A 21,891-nucleotide genomic window follows, 5' to 3' on the forward strand; every position below is an offset into this window, starting at 1 on the left:
TCCCGGAGTTATTAGTTGGAGGAGCAGCAGCTCTGTTTGGGATCCTTCGGAAAAGGCGCAAAAAAGGGGAAAACGAGCAGGCGCGCTGGTTAAACTGAGACAGCGGGGTTTTCGCACTGCACTCTCTTCAATTCACCTGGCGAATGTCTGCTCTCCATCCAACAAAATGGACAAACTGCTGCTCCTCAACAGAACTAACTCGGACTTCTACAGATCTGCCGCCCTCAGTTTCACCGAATCCTGGCTGTCCATCCCAACAGCGCACTTCACCTACCGGGATTTAATCTCATCCGCGCAGATCGCGAAAGAGAGCTCACGGGAAAAACAAGGGGAGGCGGACTCTGTTTCTATATAAACGAAGGTTGGTGCACAGATGTCACAGTGTTGGAAAAATCATGCAGCCCTCACTTAGAGACATTATTTATAAACTGTAAACCTTTGAATGAGTTTTCCTCATTTGTTCTGGTCGCTGTTTACATTCCACCTCAGGCCTGTGTTAGTGAGGCGTTACTACACCTGGCCGACCAGATAACTAACGTGGGGAAAAAACATCCAGACTCCCTGCTCATTGTTCTTGGGGACTTCAACAGAGCAAACCTCAGACATGAACTCCCAAAGTACAGACAGCATATTAAGTGTCCCACCAGGGACACTAACACACTGGACCACTGCTACACAACATTAAAGGACGCCTATCGCTCTGTTCCCCGTGCAGCCTTGGGACTCTCTGACTCACAGTCTGGTTCATCTTATCCCAACATACAGGCAAAAACTGAAATCTGCTAAACCTGTTGTAAAGACTGTGAAAACATGGACTAACGAGTCAAAGCTGGAGTTACAGGCCTGCTTTGACTGCACTGACTGGAGTTTTTTTGAGGCTGCAGCCACTGACCTGGACGAACTAACTGACACTGTGACATCTTACATCAATTTTTATGAGGACATGAGTGTGCCGACTAAAACTTTCCGCACATACATCAACCAAAAACCCTCGTTCACAACGAAACTCAGGCAGCTTTGTCAGACCAAGGAGGAGGCCTTCAGAAGTGGGAATAGAGTCCTGTACAACCAGGCCAGGAACATGCTGACTAAAGAGGTCAAAACTGCAAAGAGATGCTGCGCTGAAAAGCTAAATAACAGCTTTTAACGACCCTGCATCAGTGTGGAGAGGCCTGCGGACACTCACCAACTACAGGAGACCATCCCCCAACACTGCTGGTACTCAACAACTGGCAGATGTGCTGAATGGCTTTTATTGTAGATTTGAAAAGCCCACAGTCACACCTCTACCCCGCTCCAACATCATCTTCAAACAGTCACCCCCCCCCTCTGACCCCTCACTTGCACTCAAGATCTGTGAAGAGGACGTGAGCCACCTCTTCCAAAGGCAGAAGATCAGGAAGGCTCCTGGCCCCGACAGTGTGTCTCAATCCTGCCTGAAAACTTTGCAGACCAGCTGGCCCCCATCCCCCAGTTTGAGAACCACTGGTTTAGTCTGAAATGTATGTCATTGAATCAAGAAGATAAAGATCAAACTGTTATCAAGGACTGTCTAAATTTGACATTTTTTGTAAGGCTGGGCTGTGATTGGCTATTTGTATCACCACAGTGAAACACAGAAGGAACGAAAAACGACAGGTCTATTTTCCAGCTGCAAGCAGCAGAATTACTCAGTGCAGCTAAGCTTTGCACACAAAGCCGCACCCCAAGCATGCTATTTGTAAAATCAAAATAAAAGTCAATGACAGTTGACACTTCAAGCTGTGGTTTGTGATGGGATTTCAGCCACAAACGTCTGCACAAAAATTTCAGAAGAAGAACATGTGTAGAAGTAAGATTTACTGTGATTTTGCTAAGATGCCATACTGCAACATTTCCCCAGTGTCTGGAAGAAAAGCTATTTGAATGGCATTCAACCAGTGAAAGCAAGAATGTACATAAAAGACTAGGGCAGAATACAAGAGGAAGTGTGTGTGTGTGTGTGTGTGTGTGTGTGTGTGTGTGTGTGTGTGTGTGTGTGTGTGTGTGTGAAGATTCTCAGTCATCCAGGCCATGGTTATCCAAACAAGGTTAAAGTCAAGGGCAACTGGACTTGGTTGAAGATTCCCTCCCAGGGTCCTGTGTGTGTGTGTGTGTGTGTGTGTGTGTGTGTGTGTGTGTGTGTGTGTGTGTCTGAAAAGGTGGAATATTTTGTTCGTGTACATGGACATATTGTTTTTATGTATTGTTTATGTTCTGTTGCAGTTTCTCTAATTGCCATCAAATAATACCAAAAAATAAAACATACTTTTGCCAATATCTAATATGTATATTTAGACTTAGTAAAAGCAACACTTCTGAGCATTGAAGTCTTATTTTTAGGCACCACCATGGTAACCTGATCTGTATGGATCACATATTAGCACATTACTTGCATGTGATTCTTTAACTTTTGATAATAGGAATAGATATAGGTAAGCCCCTCATGTATAATTCATGACTGACCTCCACCAGCTTGTTAGCATGTTCACGGAACACCTGGGCGTACTCCTTGACCTCCTTCTCATTTCCACTCTTAGCCGCTTCAATAAGCACCAACAGAGGGACGTTGGTCTCCAGGAAAGAGTCTGAGATGTGGTCCATCACCGCCTTTCTCAACTAGAAGAAAGAGGGAGACAAGGGGAAGAGGTCATATCATTATAATATTGCAGATTACATTACTGTTACATTTGGCAATTATTACAAATCATTTAGCATTGTGATGATTACGATGAATAAAATGCTGTTGATGTAGTCACCATATTGGGGTGGAAGGACAGAGAGAGGGAGAGACAAAGCAAGTGTGAAGGTGTAAAACAGGAGAACTCTCAACGGGTATGAGATGTGATTTTTCCCATAAGGCCTTTTACTAGGGGCAGGCTTCCGCACTTATATCTTTGTTTATGGAATCATTCTGTATCAATCTGGCAGGGGACTGTTTTTTTATAAGACAGTAAATGGACCCTGATGCTATTCACTGGGATATCACATGAGACCAGTACTAAGATAGACAAGAATACACTATAGGAAAGTAAGTGGATTCTCAAAGCCTTTACTTTGTGTTACGGTAAATTGTTAACAATATACCATATTCATAATTATCAACACAGTTTATTCAAGTTTAATACACTGTTTTAGTGTGAAATTGTAATGGTAACATAACAATTACTGCAGAATAGAAAAGTGGTACCAGTCAAAACAATTTATTAACACTTTGTTAGAATTTCTTTACCACATCAGCATCATAAGCAATGCAAGAATAAGTATCACACACAATTAAGGTCTTTACAAACCAGAAGAGCGTAAATTGCATGTATTAGCATAAACTCATGGGTGTGCTAACACAGGCAAAACTCTCTTCAGTCTGTCCAGTTATCACTTCTCCACACATACAAATTATGACATTAAACTTGGTGTTTAATTAACAACATGGACGACAGAAATGTGTTTGACGTTTGAAGCCATCTTCTATAATTAGATGTAAAGCAAACGCTGTCACCATATTCCTGAATTAAAAATGTGAAAGCAGCACGGGCAAGGTTAGGGAAGACTAATAGCTGGGACTGACAAGGGAAAATTAATTTAAGCAACAAAAAATCATATGTAAGTCTGTCAGTCACACTTAAATAACCTGCATCAATTACAAACTTAATTACCAGTCCACATAGAGGAGAACAATGGTGAATTATGCCTTCCTAAGGGCAGATAATCATCTGTTGCCTCTGGAAAGAGACTAGATTTGGCTAGTCTAGTGGCCATGATAGGTGTGCAAGTACTGTAAACAACCTGAAGTCCATACTCTACAAGCACTCCTTTATCCCGAACTCTATAATCCAGGATCACTAATTTGACGTGATGTGTAGTTAGATGCAATGCAAGACCAAAACCTCAGGTGTTTTTTGAAACGCTGATAAACTTTGACATTTTTGATTTGTGAATTTTGAATCTTTTTCAGTCAGAAGAGAAGAGATTTGCACCAGTCCAATTGTCTAATCTTGCTATTGTGTCACCTGGCAGGAAGGGTGAGGAATCAGGAGGAGATAAAAATCTTGCATTGCCCGAACTGTCTTCACACGTTGGTGCTGTTGCAGCAGGCAGAACACACCATCGTTCTGGGAAAGGTGGGCAGGGGGGAGATCTGGGTTGTTCGTAGGCCTGGAGTAGCTCTCCAACGTTCAAACAGTAATGAAGTGGAATGCTGAGATGTTGTTGAGCTGCATTGTGCATTGTGTAAATTGCCTTACTCACAACCTATCACTGTGCCATGAATTGATACTTCATACTAATTATAACCAAGTTTGGACTGTAGTATGTTCACACTGGGAAATTTAACTACTGTCAAAGTAGTAAATATGCATAATAAAATAGGCATAAACTAAACTGCCCAAACAAAAATAAAAGCACTGTAAGGAACTGTTACAACTGTAAAATATCAAAACATGGATAAACAATGCAGTACTACTGATCTGTCACATCTCTACAAAACTGTACAGCACATTCATTTCTTGAACACTAACTGCAACTATGGACATACTATGAACATTAATATACAATACAAATAGTATAGTATAGAACACAGCACATGTTTCTGTCATATGTTTTTCCATCATTAGCATTGAACCTACAATGACGGAAATGCTGAGAGCAGAAAGTACAAGAATGCATTATTGGCCAGTGGAAGGCTTATCCTACCAGGTCTCAAGCATTAAAACAGACTAGCATCATTAATAGACACTGTCCAAATTATTCTACAAAAATGATTAGGATCAAGATGCAATAATTGACATATGTGGCACTCCATCATTTTTCTGTTGTGATGCAGATCACTTGGGTGTTTAAACCAGGAGATTCTTAAAATGATCCTCTATGTACAGTGCATCCTAATCTCTGTTAAAATGACCCTCAAAAGGCACTATTGTTTACAGAAATTATCTTTTGACTTTTTACAGTATCTCTTTATCAGGCATGGATTAATTTGAATCTAATGATAAAAGCTTTTATTTTTGGCTTTTATTTTTGGTTGGCAGGTAAAGCTGATACGATTTTTGAAACATTGAATTGAAGGTACCGAACTGAGTGTAGAAATCATTTTTGTACACCTGCTGGTTAGAAACATTCCTGTGAGTTACAAATTGTTATTGTTCTTACTGAGGAACACATATGCATAGGATACGTGTAAAAGAGCTAGGCCTCAGGATACTCATGAGTGCCCAACAGTGAAACTCATTCTGACGGTGGGGTTTGAGTGGAGAAATGATACAGACGAGTGATTTCCCAAGTCACAGTCTCTCTGCACCATCAGCATTCTAATGCCCACACACCCCTCCCACAGAAATCCATCTTCAATCTTTCAGATCTCACCTCCCTCCATGCTCCACCCCCACCGTCTCTCCTCTAACACTCCCTCAGTATTTCACTAACATTTAAAAAGAAACAGACCTGGAATTACAATGGATAGCGAAGGCTCTGCTCATTAAAAGTTAGTGGAGTGGCTATTTGTTTCCCCAGTAGTGCAGTGCCACAAAGGTTGAAGCTCAAGTTTTGGTTTTACATGTATTTTTGTTTATTTTAGATTACTTGAGAAACATTATGGGTGTTGATATTGTACACCGAGTTTCATTTGTGGCCATACATTTTTTCTTCCAAAATGCAATTGGCGTGCTAGCTGGCAGCATGTAGGCTGAGGAAATATGTTACAAATGAAACACAGCAGTGAGCCAAGAGTGCTGTCACTACAGATACACAGATAGAAAGATAAAGAGAAAGGTATGCTATACGTTTTCATGATTTGGGCAAGGCCACTTCATTTCAATCTTCATTTCAAGTTCAATCTTAATGCTACAAGATACAGTAATATTTACCATACAGTAATAGTATACTTTGTGTCAACAATTTGGAGAGAGCCCTTCGTGGTTTCAACATGCTAATGCACATGTGCAAAAAAGCAAGATCAATGCGATGGTGTTAAAGCCAAAGTCAAAATTGAACTTTCATGAATAGAATCCATAAAGATATGATTTTCTGAGTTTGGTGTTTTACTCTTGCATGGATATAGCCCTGACCTCAACCCCATCTAACACCTGGGATGAATCGGAAGGTCAACCTTGTGGCTCAACAACCACTCTCACTTATGCTCATGTGGTTCACAACATCTTGGGGTGCCAGCGCAGAAATGTCACCACAGACACTAGATTAAAAACCTCTGGTATACTGCAAATACAGAGAGATTTATGTGGCGGTGGTAGGCTTCATCAGCATTTTGTGAACTACTTTGGCGAGGGATTGAATGTAAGGGATGATCATGTATATGTACCTCCAATCCAATGACCATTAACAACCGTCATCACAATGGCAAAGAACATTAACGACCACCTTAATAATGATCCCACATAGGTTAAATAGCTGGGCCAGCCTCCCAGCCAGTCAGACATGAAGACGCCTCTTGGATGAGAGGTGAAACGTCTTCAAGTACCTTCAACCAAGTCCAGTTGCTAGTTGATTTTAACCCACCAAAGAATTATATGTAAATATCCCACACTCTCGCTTTAATGTTTAGCAGTATTGTATTTGAGACATTTGAATGATTAATAAATTAATTAATACATGGTTGAGTTCCTTAATGGATCCATGTGCTTTTCAATTAAAAATAAATAAATAATTAAATACACATGAAAGGGAATCTGTAAAGGATGTTGCCAAAATGGTTGCTATTAATGGCTTTGCTATCCCATAATTTTGATTGTTGGAGACATAGTATAATTACACATCCTCCTCTTATCCCTCTGCCATGCCTCTTATCATGTATATCTCTTTACTTTTGCCATCCAAAGAGGAGACATAGGTAAAACTTAAAATCAGTGAATCCCACGTCATATCACCGTGCCTAACAAGAAGCTTAGTGATAAAATTAGGGTGCTGCACATGCTTAAGAAAACTTGACAGACATAATTTATATGTTGCTCACACTGTGTTATCTTTCAAAGATGAGATTATCATTAATATGGCGCATTTGCATTTAACAGGGAAACTGTTTGCATTTTGTGAGATTAGACACCTGCTCTGTCACAAAAAGCATGAGGGGCACAGTTGCAAACATCCCTGATCATCAGTGTATGATTCAAAAACAAAGACATTAATTCATGTTCAAAGGATTGCAAATATACTATACACACGCCTTCAGAGAAAGACTCTGTGTTGTGGTACTGCAGAATCTCCCCACTACCTTGTGTTCTTTTGTTCCCCCCTTCCCTGTGTTTTCTGTCTGTGTTTGTCTGGGCGTGGCTACACTCTCTGGCTCCAGCGGTGCACCTGGTCCTCATTCCACTAATCAAGCTCCTGCAGTATTTCAACCCCAGTCCTCCTCACATTCTTCGCCAGATCGTCAGTTAACCACATGTGGTACATGTGTCAAGGCCAACTATCTACTCCAGTAAGATTCCTTGTAATTTCTGTGTCTCCCTGGATTAAACTCTTTTTCTCTGTGCCCAGGATCACACTACCTCCGGGAACTCTGCTGAATGCCACACCCCGCTCTGCTCACATATTGCCTGGACAAACTCCCCTCCTTCGTGTTCTCCATTCTACCCTGTTGGAACCTACCAGCCAGTCCTCCGTTGCACTTTTCAATAAAACCCTTTGTTACCCCTTCGAACTGTTCCGAGTCTGCCTTTGAGTCCTTAAGTTCTTGTATTATGACACTCTGCCAACTTGATATAGACAATAATCTTAAAACATGCAAATGGATGGATTTGAAAGGGAAAACTGCTTTGGGTTTCTGAATGTTTACGGTTGCATTTCTGTTTCTGTTACTTTTCACTTGCGATTCAGAACACATAGTATGTACCTTAGGGTCAGCATGGGAAAGTTTCTTATTAAAATGTCAAGGGCAATCACAGCATAAACAGCTGGAGTCATGGCTGAAGTGAAACAAAAATTAAGTAATAGCTCTCATATGACATCTATCATGGAGCATGGGAAGATGATTAGTGAGAGGAGAGTGGAAAAATAAAATGGGGGAAAAAGAGGGACCCACTGATCATCAACAATCAAAGAACAAAAACATCTGATACCTCATTTCAGAGCATAGCAGATTTGTTTTGCAACATAAAACACTAGCCAGGGGAATCCCTGTAGAAAGGGTGGTGCTTTTACATTGAAGTGTTCACTGGCATCTACTGCATTTCTTTCTGAATAATGATTGGGTTCTGATCATCTGATCAAAAATATGTAATTGAGTGTACCCTTTCAAGTAGTATTGAATTGTAAGTAATCACACTTTATGACCAGTTCCACTGCCATTCTGACAATCATGTTCACCATGCCATATACCGGTTGTCATGCTATGAAGATGTCCCAAAGTATGAAAAATGGCGCCTGTTGTCATGTCTGGTGACATATAAAAAATGTAAAAACCAAATCATTGTTTATGACGGCAAGCACTACGCTTACATAAGGATGAAAGCCAGTGACTATGAGAGGTAGCGGTAGCGGAGAATTCATTGAGTGAATAGTGAGACAGCATCTCAACCTCCCTGGCTGTTTCATTCTTACTGGCCGACCAAACCTTCAGAAGAAAAGTGTTTCCCAAACTTTTATTTTATTTTATTTATGGCTCACATCCTGAGTTAAAAAAAGGGTTCCCCACTAACCATTAACCACTAAGTAATTATAAAATACTACCTACATTTGGAACTGTGTTCACTGGAATAGTGAAAAGATTGGCTACAACTGATGAGAAGCACATACTTTGCCATTTAATGTAATCTGGGGTTTTGCAGAATCTTCCCATATCAACATGATGTCTGGCAATAGGGTTGTGTTTGGATTCAGCAAGCTGGGCTGCTTACAGGACTAAATCATTTTGTAGCATAATGTTACTAATGTTCTGTGGCTTTGTTTTTACGAGTGACCCCTTTCTTGTACAATTAATCATGTTAACCATTGTGAATATATATATATATATATATAATATTCCCATTCAGCTGACATTTCAGGACCTGCCTTACTCTCTGTAGGCCTTCTGGTAGTTCAACCCCCTCGGTTCTGATCATTTCCGATCATATCATTTTTTGATACCATGCGACCACACTTGTCCAGTCCGAACAACATTGAGTCATAGGCTTTCTTACAGTCAATCCAGGCGGTGCACAACATCCGAGCCATCACACAGCCCTGCCAGTCATCAGATACCCCGCTGGTATAATAAAATGGCCAAAGAAGGAGATAGAGGCCACTGACGTCAAGACAAGAAAGCTCCTCACACTGCATGGAGGGTTTCACCCCAAATCCAGCACCCTGAGACTGTACACCAAGCGTAGCGAGGGAGGCCGAGGGCTAGTGAGTGTCAAGACCACTGTCCAGGATGAAACGACAAAGATCCAGGAGTACATCAGGAAGATGGCCCCCACAGATGAAGGGCTAAGTGAATACCTCAGACAGCAGAAACCCGAGGGTGAGGACAAGGAAGACGAAGAACCTTCATGGAGAGACAAGCCGCTGCACGTCTTGTACCACAGACAAATAGAAGAAGTGACTGATATCAAGAAATCCTACCAGTGGCTGGAAAAGGCTGGACTAAAGGACAGCACAGAAGCACTAATCATGACGGCACAAGAACAGGCACTCAGTACAAGATCAATAGAGGCTGGGGTCTACCACACCAGGAAGGACCCAAGGTGCAGACTGTGCAAGGATGCCCCTGAGACAGTACAGCACATAACAGCAGGGTGTAAGATGCAGGCAGGAAGTCTGTACATGGAACGCCATAAACAGGTAGCTGGCATAGTGTACAGGAACATCTGCCATGAGTATGGGCTGGAAGTCCCATTGTCAAAATGGAATAGACCTCCCAAGGTAGTTGGGAATGACCGAGTTAAGATCCTGTGGGACTTCAAGATCCAGACTGACAAACTGGTGATGGCTAACCAACCAGACATCGTGTTGATATATATATATATATATATATATATATATATATATATATATGCCCCTGAGACAGTACAGCACATAACAGCAGGGTGTACACACACACACACATATATATATATATGCGACCTCTGACATGTATAGCAATTGTAAGTTTGACTAAATGTAAATATATTTGTATGTGTCCATGTTCATGAATCTAGTTATCAACACATGATGCCTCCATAAATGGATGTGTATTTTCCACTGCTGGAGATAACAAGCAATTTGCAATAATAAAGCTAATGAAACTTTAATGCATGGCCTCAAAACATTTTGCAGGAAAAGAACGAAAGTATCCACAGATAATCTTGAATTGTTACTCTAAACAAAGAGTTACAGCTGACAAGATTTGTGGCAGCTGTTCCTCCTTAACATGATAGCCCTCAACAATTCAAAACAGCTGTCCTAATCAACAAACTAATGGCAGAAATGGAAATTAACATCCCAAAGCAGAAAGAAAGGGAAATATAAAGGGTGAAAAAAATATGAGGCTGTTGTGCTACGGGGAATCCTGGAATCAGCCATCAGTCAAAATACAGCCAAGAGAGTTGACTTGACAGATGCGTTCATTACAGACAAGATGACAGGGGGTAGAACACATGGCTCATTTCCAACAACTTTGTCGGGTTGGTTACCTTGTGAATATTAATTAAAGGGAGGAAAAACATTTAAATCATATGCTATGCTATAGTTCAATGGTTTGAACATTTCTATTTTATTTATTTTGAATTGCTGCTCTCCTCGATGCCCACCTGTCCTACTGCCAAATCCATCTCTCACTCCCTTTTTATCTCTTTTTTTGTTGCACTTGAACCACTGATCACACTCATGGTTTTAAAAGCAAAACAAAATTCCTGAATGCGCAAAATTATTGAAAAAAAATATGTATGTAGTAAAGTATGTAAAGTGGTTGTAGTGCTTCTTCATCAGCTTTCTCAAAAAGGGACGGAGTCTAAATCATACACATTTCTGATGGTAGCTATGGATGTGCTGTAACTTGTGTTTGTGAATATAGGCATTGTATCTATTGACTAAGTGTGCATTTTTACCTGTTCTCTGTTATTATGAAATTAAACAAACAACTCCATTATCTTGTCTGTTAGAGAGGCCAACTGTGCATCTTCTCTGCGGGTCCTCACCTAAACAACCACTGCTTTTCATGTTTCAAAGACTCCCACCTTGAACAGCAAGTAGAAAAAAAACCTTCAAACTCTTAATTCCAGTCTATTTTGAAATGCAACTATTACTGACATTCATGGAAAACTGCAAGTGGTAAATGCGTTGATGCAGAACACTAACGTAGGCTTGATGACAAGCCTGACATGGTAAAGGAAAATTAAGGAGGATAATAGACTTGAAGAGTGGATGATGCTTAGGAACAGACCAAGTCAAGGGAGAAAGCACAATCGGGTTTGATTCCAGAAGTGGGTATAAGGTTTGTTACAAAAAGATAATTTTCAAAGTAAGAGAGAAAATGATTGAGTCTTGTTTTTTTTTTTAAAAACTGTTGTTTATCTCAGGCACAAGAATGAAATCAGTTATGTCAGAGACAGGCAAGGAAATGTATTTACATTCACATTTAATAAAGAAAGAAAAATACATTCCTGATTTGTTTTTACTATGACTAGGATTGAAGGGTCTCTATTTTAGCCTCGCTTCTTTGGTTTTTGGTAACTTTTGTGTACAGGTAAACACACAAGTGGTGACCGCACCTACATTTTTCCGCAAAAAGTTTCAATTTCACCATGACACATGGTAATGTTATCTATAACACGCCTCTGCCTCCACTCTTAAACCCTTAGACTCAGTTTGTCAGTCCACCCAAAGATTTATTACCAGTGACAGTCTACTCATCATTGCATCTTGTATGAAAAGGTTGTGTGGGCATATCTAACAGTAAGATACATGCAATGCAAACCAGTGGCTCTCTCTGCTGCTCGTATCACTTCCCTAAACCCCTCCCACCAAACCCACAAGAAGAAACCAGCTGCCATGTGAAACCTCATCCCGCGTAAGGCTCGCTACAACCCTGGCCCCTCACACTTTGACTTGTCTTCTCAAAGATACCCCACCAATGCTTTACGCCCCGGGGCTTGGGCGCCCCGGGCTTCAGAGGCAACTGCCACAACGTCTAACAGCAGGTTGAGAGGCTAGTATACCACTGTCACCCCTCAAAAGTTATTCCCCGCTGTTTATCGTCATGCCTCTTTGCCACTCGTCATTACGAGCTGTGAGCTGAAGCTACTGAGCTTGATTGAGTGAGAAGATGTCCAAGGTGGGGGAGCAGCGTGAGCATGAGCAGTGATTAACACTACAGTAGACACTGCTCCTGGCTCTGATTGGTTATTAGGAGCAGCAGGAGGAGCAGATTATATCTCTTGTTTTCTCTTTAATAATTGTTTTAATTGAATCTTTTGATCTTTTATATTGATCTCGATATAATAAAAAATAACATGTCCCTAATGATTCCCCAATATTTAAATACACTTTGAATGAATTAGAATTGCTAAGGTGGAAAAAAGATCACTGCTGTGATCATCACTGCCTACATCCTAGACCAGAGGGTCAGCATCAGAGAAGCCCCACTGCTGCCATCATCAGATGTACAACAGGAGAGCAGACAGTCACCTGCTGCTAAAAGGCTGGTAAGGCATTAGGGGCACTGACTTATGGAGATGAAGTTTGCGGCAAAGACAAGGTCCTTCCTAAACTTCGGCTTGTTGTCTCAATGAAAGGTGAGAAAAACTGCATACAGAGTTGTTTGTCATCTTTTATTGGCTGATAACACGGTTGCAAACTCATCAGGGGTGAAAGAGGTGAAAAAGATTCCCAAATCCAATTATTTTTAAAGAACAAGAGAAGGAAATAGTTATATAATTTAGAAAACTCACAAACTGCCAGGTCAGTCCATTGAAGCACTGTGTGGTGCATATTTACAGTTCATTTAAGCTGATGCTTTTATCCAAAGCAACTTACAATTGCTAGCATGTCAGAGCACACCTCTGGAGCAACTAGGGGTTAGGTGTCTTGCTCAGGGACACATTGGGGAATTAAACCTGGGTCTCTCACACCATAGGCATGTGTCTTCCTCTTAAATGTTTTACATTGTCTTTGTGTGTATATGTGTGCATTTGTACACATGCAGGTGAAACTGCAAAAAACAGAGGTAGGCACACAAAAAATAATTGCTATTGTATAAATGTCACCAAGAAACTAAAATCATGACTGAAGAGGCACGCACTTCATTAATGGCTGAAGGTCTGTTGTAAGAGGATATAGATGATTAATATCTATTGTAAATAAACAGCTACCGTATAATCATCGTGGATGGAGACAGGAATTGAAACAGGTTGCAAGGCTGTAATTTTTGAGTCATGAAGGTTGGTTCAGTGTTTGTTTGCACATCTTTGAGTTATCTTACTTGGATTCAAAATAGATTTATAATGTCAAGTTGATAATCAAATATTCTTTTGACATTCGTCTGATGGAAAAATGCTGCATAGTTATGATGCCCCAGCATTGTCTCCATCAGACTGGGTAGTGTTGAGGAAATTTAAATTTACTTAGAAAACAAAATGGGGGTGGGAATGTCATGCTTGACATCTACCGAATGTGCCCTGGATAAGACAGCTTTGTATTGTCTTGTATGTACACATAACAGCATGAAAAAACAAAACAATACAAAAAAAACAATGCCGTATTTCTCTGGCGGTGTTGTTACAAGGCTTGTTCGTTCTTACCCGCTCCCATTACACAAGAGCTGTCTGTCATTTGTGCTTGTCTGCTCTAATATTTGATCCCTCCTTTTAACAATGGAGACGGTGGAGACTGAAATGCTCAAACGCACAATTGTGCTCCTCCCTTCAGGTAGGTCTTGCGTCTCTACACGGTGCCACTGACTTGCTAAACTCAAAACATTGTGACATAATTACAGTATCACAGCTCTTTGTAATGCCTGCATGTGTGCTGTGAGTTTGCCCTCCCATATAAACTCAAAGCTCAAACAGGCCGCCTATTGTGTCGAGCCAACCCCTGAGTCAATAGAACATCCTGTCAGAGTGAGAACCGCCTGCCAGCCTGTCAGGCAGCCCCACCAAATGCCCAACGGGAGGGAGAGATATCGCCTTCCGTGTGGAATGATCCCCTGGTATGAAGAGGTCAGAGAGGACACAACCAAAGCTACTCTGTGCAAGTAGTTGCTATTGTCAATTTAGCCAGAGTGCCTCTCCTGCCTAAAAAATATCTTGCACTACATGACAGGAGAGGGTTGTTTGGGAGTGGAACTGTATTTAGGGACCACAAGTGATGTCCTGATGGTTTATGAATGGGTTTGCTTTTTCTGGGGCAAGATGCCTGCTAAAATGTACTCCAATCTTTGCAAAATGTGCAATACAAGTCATGTGGATTTGAGTTTTATGAATTAGAATCGAAAGAGTGCCTCATCAGACACATGTGTGTGCTCGTTAATTGTCTTTTTTAATTCAAGTATGGTGTCAAATGTTTTTTTTTTTTTTTTCATACAAGATCCACCAGAAAGCCAGATTAATCCCGTCTTCAGTGAAAATGAAAAATAAATCAATATTGCTTTTAGTTTCTTTGTGTATCATGTACTTATTCATCACTACTGGAGGACAGCTTTGGAAGGTAATGTTATTGCAGCTTCCTGATGCGACTCTTGTGAGTTTGAGAATCAAAAGCAGAGTTGGGATTAACGTCACTCAGTGCCTGAAATACATTTGACAGGTCACTAATATTTTAGGCACAGGGTATTAAGTTCACCATGTCTAGGTACATAGGGTACATAAAAATGCAAGTTTGGAATACTAAGGGTGCAATAAATGCATGAGAGAATAAAGAATAATACTGACATAGCAATCTAAACAGTTCTCTAATATGTGACCTCACAGCAAGAACGTTCTGGTTTTGAGAGTTGGGTCTGGTTATGTGGATGTCTCCATACTTGCTCCAAATACTGTAAAAGGCAAGATGTGTTTGTCTGTTAGTTAACCCTGTTACTGGTGACCTTTCCAGGGTCACTTAAAGCATAGCGTCTCCAGTGAACCCTTGTGATCCTTAATAACCATGGAGTATCAAGATTGGCAGTGTGCCTCACATACTAAGGTTTTAATTTATTGTGTTGAATATTACATTGATGTCTATGTATGATGTTAAAATATAAGTTTTGTGATATGGTATATTTTTGTTTTCGTCAACAAATCTCTTGCAACCAACAATGAATAGATCCTATTGAAAAGTATTGCCTTTGGCAAAGCCTGATATACTGTAGCTCGTTCCTCTGTGCCATGAACATTCAAAATACATGAATGAGCTACAGTGTTTCACTCTGTGACACGTTTGCTAATTAAGATGAACATGGCCATTCTAGTTTTTATTTGATCCTTTCCACATATTCTGTCCTCCTGCTATAAATACTCAGTAGGGGACAGGATCTGCCACTGAAAATAGTCCCCAACAAATACTACTTGCCAATGTTGCCACAAGTTTGCTAAAAACTACAGTGGCCAGCTGTTTCAGATTTTAAATTATTTAGCCTTTAAAAAAAAATGAATGTATATATTTGTAACTTTTATGTCCTCAGTAAGAACAAACGTGCTTGGGACTGAGTGCTACAGACAGTGTAGGAGTGTTGCAAAGTACTGAGAGAAGGCCGAATACAGTTGGTTTTGGTTTTCGCTTTTCATTGGACGTGATATATATGCGATCTCATATATATATATATATATATATATATATATATATATATATATATTATTTAATGAGGCTAAAAGGAAAAGGAAAAAGTTGTTTCTTGATTTCAGAGGAGGTAGATACAGTTTAAAAGAGAGATTGACATGTAACATGTACTCACCTGTCTGCGCAGGTCCCTGGTCTTTTTGGTCATCTTATCAATGGCTGAGTTCAATGGGTCACCCTTCTCTTTCCTGCCAGTCTGTGAAAGGAAACAAAACCGCCTTGTTAACACAGCTTTAGTACATGCCATAACAATCATGTTTGACTCCCAACATCGCGCCATGTATTTCACAGTGTACCTGTTGTTGAAGTGATTAAAACAATGCTTATGGGGTATATTTAGTGCGGACTGGAAACTATGAAATATACACTTAATCACAGTACATGTGTTTACATAAAAAGTGTTCCATAATTATCGGAGTCAGTGAAAACATGACTCCAACCGTTTTGGTATCTTATCTAGCAACTAGCCTATCTGGCAAGTATCAATTTAGTTGTCGCCAATTCCCCTGTGTGCTGCACTTCCAGTCACTGCCAACTCCTGCTGGTGGCTTTAGGAGGGTGTTGACTACCATGTGCTTCACCTGATACACGCGGAGTCACCAGCTGCTTCTTTTCACCTGACAGCGGGGAGTTCCACTGGGAGAGCAGCATGGAGCTTCTTGCTATTCCACATTCCCCTGCTCTACAGTTAACACGCATCCCGACACAACCAGTAGGAGTCGCTAAGGCAGAAGCAAGGACAGGATCTCTTGCCGCCTTTCATGCACAAATAATAGTAATAGTAAATTGTGTTCACTGAAACGCCTAGCCAGGGAAACTCCACTTTTCGCTATGCCACTTGGGCACCCCATTTACCTCTTACAAGCGCCACTGTTCTTGCTCAGAAACCATAGAGAAGAGTGAGGGTCATTCATACCACTAGAGTTATTAGATTTTCCCTTTTACTATCTAACTTGGCCTGAAGGTTCGAAGATGCTGTCCTGTGTCCTGGTGAACCATTTCTGCTCCAGGACACATACAAATGATCTGTACTCTGATCTCTCTAAAAAGAAATGCACACATGTGTCTCAGGCAGTGGAAAGTGGTAAAATCACAATGGTGCTCTTTTGAAACAGATGCTATACATACATTTTGAATTTATGCTTTTTCATAAGGAGGAAGGGGTTTCTGGATGGTGTGATTCATGTTGCAAATGCTGTGCTTTATTTTAGCAAGTTAACACAATTATATATTATATTCGGGTAATCGAGGATTCTTTCATAAAAATATGTTTGCAGAGAAATTCGTTAGCAGGATGATCAATAGATTGTACGACACAGTGATCTTCCGTCAAAGCAATACCAGCATACACAATTAGTTGTGTCGTTGCCAGGCAACCATCTGACAGTTCTGCCCAGCATAGCGTGAAGGCAAACTACCAAAATACTCCATTCATTCATCCATGCCCGTTTCCAATGAGGATGTCTCTTAGAGAAACTGACCAAAACATGGCTTTGAGTAAAGAGGCTATTTAGTCGTTATCCTGTTTAATGAGGGAGTGTGTTGCTGCATTATTGTCCATCCCTTTCAATAATTGAGAACACCTCATATCTATGTGTCACAAAGAACTTAACAAGACACCATCAAACACCCACCCACCTCACGGTAAACTCACTTCCAATGCCTTGGTCACTATCAGGATGACAATGTACGGTATCCACTTTATTTCTGGACATGCCTCCTATCACACAGAGGAAGCAGCAGAGAAGGAGGGCTAATTCTGTGAACACAGGCTCACAACATGGTGACATTGACTGCCTGAGCTCTTTCTTTGAGGTCCTATCTGGCTCAGGAAGTGGAGTTGTAGCAACTGTCAGTTTGGAAGTTAAAACAACAATTTCACACCCACTTTCTCTTCTTCACTTGACACTCATGGAGATGCCAACTTGAAGACAAACAAACATAATCTTTTAGCAATTTCTTGGATTTGGGACACTCCAAGCTCAACATGTTGTAATGTGGGTATGTACTGTGGAAAATTCACATGTGTGCAAGGTCAATGATTTTAAAATGCTGCTCAACGAAAAGAGCCTGTAGCCATAAAAACAGATATGACTCCCCTTTCTGTCTAATGTATTGCTGGCTTGCCCTTGGCCAAGGCTCATATAGCACGAGTTTTCTTTCATATGGATGTTAAACATTAGGAATGAGCCATTTGTCTCCTAGCTCATACTACAGTTAGTCACCCCCTCTTCTAATAGCAATCACACAGTGCAGTCATTTTATGTGGAGCAATGCACCAAACAGAGGAAGAAAACTTGGACTCCATATTCAGCTAAAAAAACACCCACCTGGCCCTAACACGTCTACTGTTCTGCGGGTGAATGTTTTTATTCTATTTGTAGTTGTATACTGACACACAAGGAAAAAAGGCTTTTAGTCAATTTTTGATTGACATAGGGGAAGGAGAGGAAATGAAGATAGCATTCAGTTGCCTTCCATTATGTGCCATCTACTCATTCAAGCACTCACACTTTGATGTGCATGCACAGACAAGCTCATCTGTGCCAAAGCAGAGGACATGACATTAGTCATCGTGCCGCCTAAAGAGCCTAATGTGTCATTAAGGCACCAGAGGGACACACGGGATTAAAGATGCTCACCGCCAAAAAAATAAAATAAAAAGGGGCTTAACTGGAACCTTTCTGAGGACACTTCAAACACATTCACATGATTTTATGAATAACCACCAACCTTAATTGAACTGAGAGAAAATGTTCGGGCTGTTGATGACACCAACACCTCCGCTCATTATTCATATCATGAATAGACACGCTGATAAACAAAATGGTGTGTGTGTTTTTTTATATTCTGGAATCAGAAATCCCATCTGTTTTATTTCTCAAAACTCTGAACTCTTTAATCTGAGTTAAGGAGATTAAAAACAACACAGTGATGTCAGTCAGATGGGACAAAACCCAGCACCTGTTATTTTGAGCTCCTATTGACAACTGAGCTGTAGTTATTGGTGAGAACATTTTCTTATAGCTACGAAAGCTCCTTGTGTAATCTTGTATCTTTCAGATCAATGCAGGATGCCTTTGACAGTTACATTAAGTCAAGAAGGCTACCATCACTAAAAATATGCATCCCATATGATGCCATTACTCTGCTGCTTCACATGATATGTCAAAAGCCTTTTGACATGCAACGGAAATTGTATTGCTCATGTTGGGTTTCCTGTAAAACATAAAACGCCCAATTAAAAACACTACGCATGAATTCCCCATCGCAAACTTTATATACAAGGCAGTCCACAGTGATGAATCATAGGTTAGTCAATGCGTCAGGCTCATTTCAGCCGTCAGGTTGCTCAAATCTGTGGTCGATGATAATGTGCGCGTGTGCATGCATTTGAGGGTGTGTGAGGAGCAAAGTGAGAGAGACAAACCGAGTCACAATATTGTATTTCTGTGTCTACGGTGTTTATCAGATTTAACTATTTGACTTCTCCCCATTCCCATCCAGGTGTGCGCTCTCCAATTCGCAGCCATTAAAAGCTTGAAAACACAGTTGGCTGTTGATTCAATTGTCTCCCATACAGCAACATTGATTGCTTACTTTTTGACTGCCACATAATGGAATGTGCATGTTCGGTATTGCTGGTAAGTCCCTGTGGTGTTTTGCAGACAGAAACTGTCCCCATCCATTATTTTCCACCCCCCGGTGTGCACTCATTCATTCTCAGCTGGGGAGAGAAAGATAGAGGAGGGCTGAAAATAAGCATCTAGTGTGTGGGGAAATGGAAGCAGCAGCAGTGGAGTTATTCTTGCCCACTCAGAAGACGGCTGGTGGACGGTGCATGCTTGTGGAATGGCTGAGGGCCGTCAGCGCGTTAACTCGCACAGTCCCTCCCAAAGTAAGTTGTGTAATTCAGTGGTGCACTGCACCGCAAACTGCTTCACTGCATTTCTGCATGGGCCCTGTAATGGTGGAATAAGACATATTAGTAGTGTCAGTGCAAGCCGAATAATGCGCAGAAGAATGTGGCAGGTATCTTGGCTTTCCATTTCCCAGTTCTTTTGAAAAGTAAAATTAATTTAAGTATTATTTCAGTGACATCAAACAAAGGGGTGTATTACATTTGTAGCTGAATGCTTTTTAGCAGGGCTAGGAAACAATACATTTTACCTTGTGGTTTCTTAATCCAAACTGTTTCTAGCAACAAAGGAATGAAAAGACTTAATGAAAATGCAGGAGATATATATATATTTTTTCCGATGCATTCATTAATTGAACTAAATTTAGTTTTTTATCACCACATCTCTGTACCTCCCTTGAAACTAATGCAATAAAAATGACAATGGCAAGAAAACGCTGAAACCGGGGGACGGTGAGAGAAGTGAGGAATGAATCTGGTAATTCATAGGCAATAACATGGCAAATCAAAGGAATGGGCAGATGAATCAGAGGGAAGAAAATAGAAGACAGGTGGGGGAGGTGGGGGCCATGAGGCATTCTGTCTCATTGTCTCCCAAGATCAATGTGTTAAATGACATCAATTCCGGCTCCTTGTCAATTCAATTAGGCAGGAGCGAGAGGTACAATTACTGTCCAATGTGGTTACACTGTCTGCAACAGGCTTAAAGGGGAAGGCAAGCTGATAACGAGATGGTGAGAAAGTGTTTGTGTATGTGCAAGCCCGGGGTGGGGGTTGATAACAGTGGTAACATGTTGGTCGGGTTACCAGCAGATAATGGGTAGCTAGATCCTCATTAAGATAAGTTGTGCTCCCTTGGCTGCAGTGCCATAGATGGGCCAATTTGGCTTGTTCTCATTAAGTGGAACTTAAAGAGGTGCAGCGGTGGCTATCAGATAGTTTGATTACAGGAAAAAGAAAACATGCTACAATGGCTGCGGTTGGAAAAAAAATATACTTTCAGATGCAATAGTCCCTTCCCTCTTTCTTTAAATGAGATGGCAGAGCAACATAGTACAGAAATAGATTCCATATCATAATGTCATAGCCATTATAAACCCCCGGGAAACTAATGGATATACAGTGCAGACATAATGCAATGAAGCAAGAAATAGTATTTATAATACAGTGTGTGTGTTTCTAAGTGTGCACAAACACTTTGACACAAGGTAGTTAAGCTGAATATTGCTCTGAGGGGATCAAAGGGGTTAAAAATATAAGTTAAAGTTTGATGGAAAGATTGTGTCATTTATTTATTTTTTTTTCATCCATTGCATGTTGTACGGTTATCCTGTGTAGGGTTGTGGAGGGATGGAACCTACCCCAGCTCACGTTGGACATACAGCCAGCATGGGCAGGTCCCCAGTCTATCACAGTGCTAACACATGCAGACAACCATTCACACTACTGCCAATTTAGAGTCTCCAAATTACTTGCGTGTCTTTAGAATATATATTTTTTAAATTTACTCTTTAATAATATGATCCATCTGTTGAGCTGTACATCTGAAATCCTGTCCAAAAGAAGCCTTGAGAAATAAATAAATTAAATAAAGGTCCAGTCCAATTTGGACTCCAACCAATCACGTGTTTGGGGAAGACAAATATAGGTATTCTCCAAAGCTTTCTGGCTTGTAAAAAAAAAAAGTGATTTTCAATGTTGGATGAAGGTTGAAAACATGCTACATTGCACATAGAAAATAATAACTCAAAAACGCAAGATTTTCTGCGATTCTGTTTGCACTTTCACCTCGCACAACATAGATCACAAAACTGATCTGGCAAGAAAGTAGCAAGGGTGCGGATACAGCTTGACCTTTATTTGTGTTATGCTGGGGCTAGGCACTGCAGATTGCTGAGCAGCACTGCACTATACACAGGATTCTGAATGGCATTGACCAGGCTATTTTTGTGACTGTCTCAAATGAGTTGTTTGCTCACGCGGCTGTTTACAAATCAAATAAAACTGAACTGAAAGATGCATGTGTGATTTGGAAAAGTCTTGTTGTATGCATTGATTAACAGATGTGTTTCTTACTGTGTATGTTTTCAAAGGCATGTATATAGGTCTGAACACCAGATTTTCAGAGCTATTTTTAATTAAAGTGATAGTGACCTGAGGCAGTGGCATAAACTTTTGAGGAGGGCCCACAGAATGCTTACCCAACCTATTTCTACTCTATTGCTAAAAAAAAT

The 21,891-nt window shown here is 40.7% G+C and overlaps 1 protein-coding gene across 3 annotated transcripts in view; it reads right to left on the minus strand.

The window, feature by feature from the left end:
- Positions 1-21,891, minus strand: part of ctnna2 (catenin (cadherin-associated protein), alpha 2) — a 370,589-nt gene that overhangs the window by 106,166 nt on the left and 242,532 nt on the right. For all 3 annotated transcript variants that reach the window (XM_046048451.1, XM_046048452.1, XM_046048453.1), the window contains 2 exons: positions 15,854-15,934; positions 2,485-2,637 (listed from right to left, as the gene is read on the minus strand). In XM_046048451.1, coding sequence (XP_045904407.1) covers positions 2,485-2,637; positions 15,854-15,934 — 234 coding nt within the window. The remainder of the gene's footprint in view (positions 1-2,484; positions 2,638-15,853; positions 15,935-21,891) is intronic.

Source organism: Micropterus dolomieu, linkage group LG04 (assembly GCF_021292245.1).
Source record: "Micropterus dolomieu isolate WLL.071019.BEF.003 ecotype Adirondacks linkage group LG04, ASM2129224v1, whole genome shotgun sequence".
NCBI classification, from domain to species: Eukaryota; Metazoa; Chordata; class Actinopteri; order Centrarchiformes; family Centrarchidae; genus Micropterus; species Micropterus dolomieu.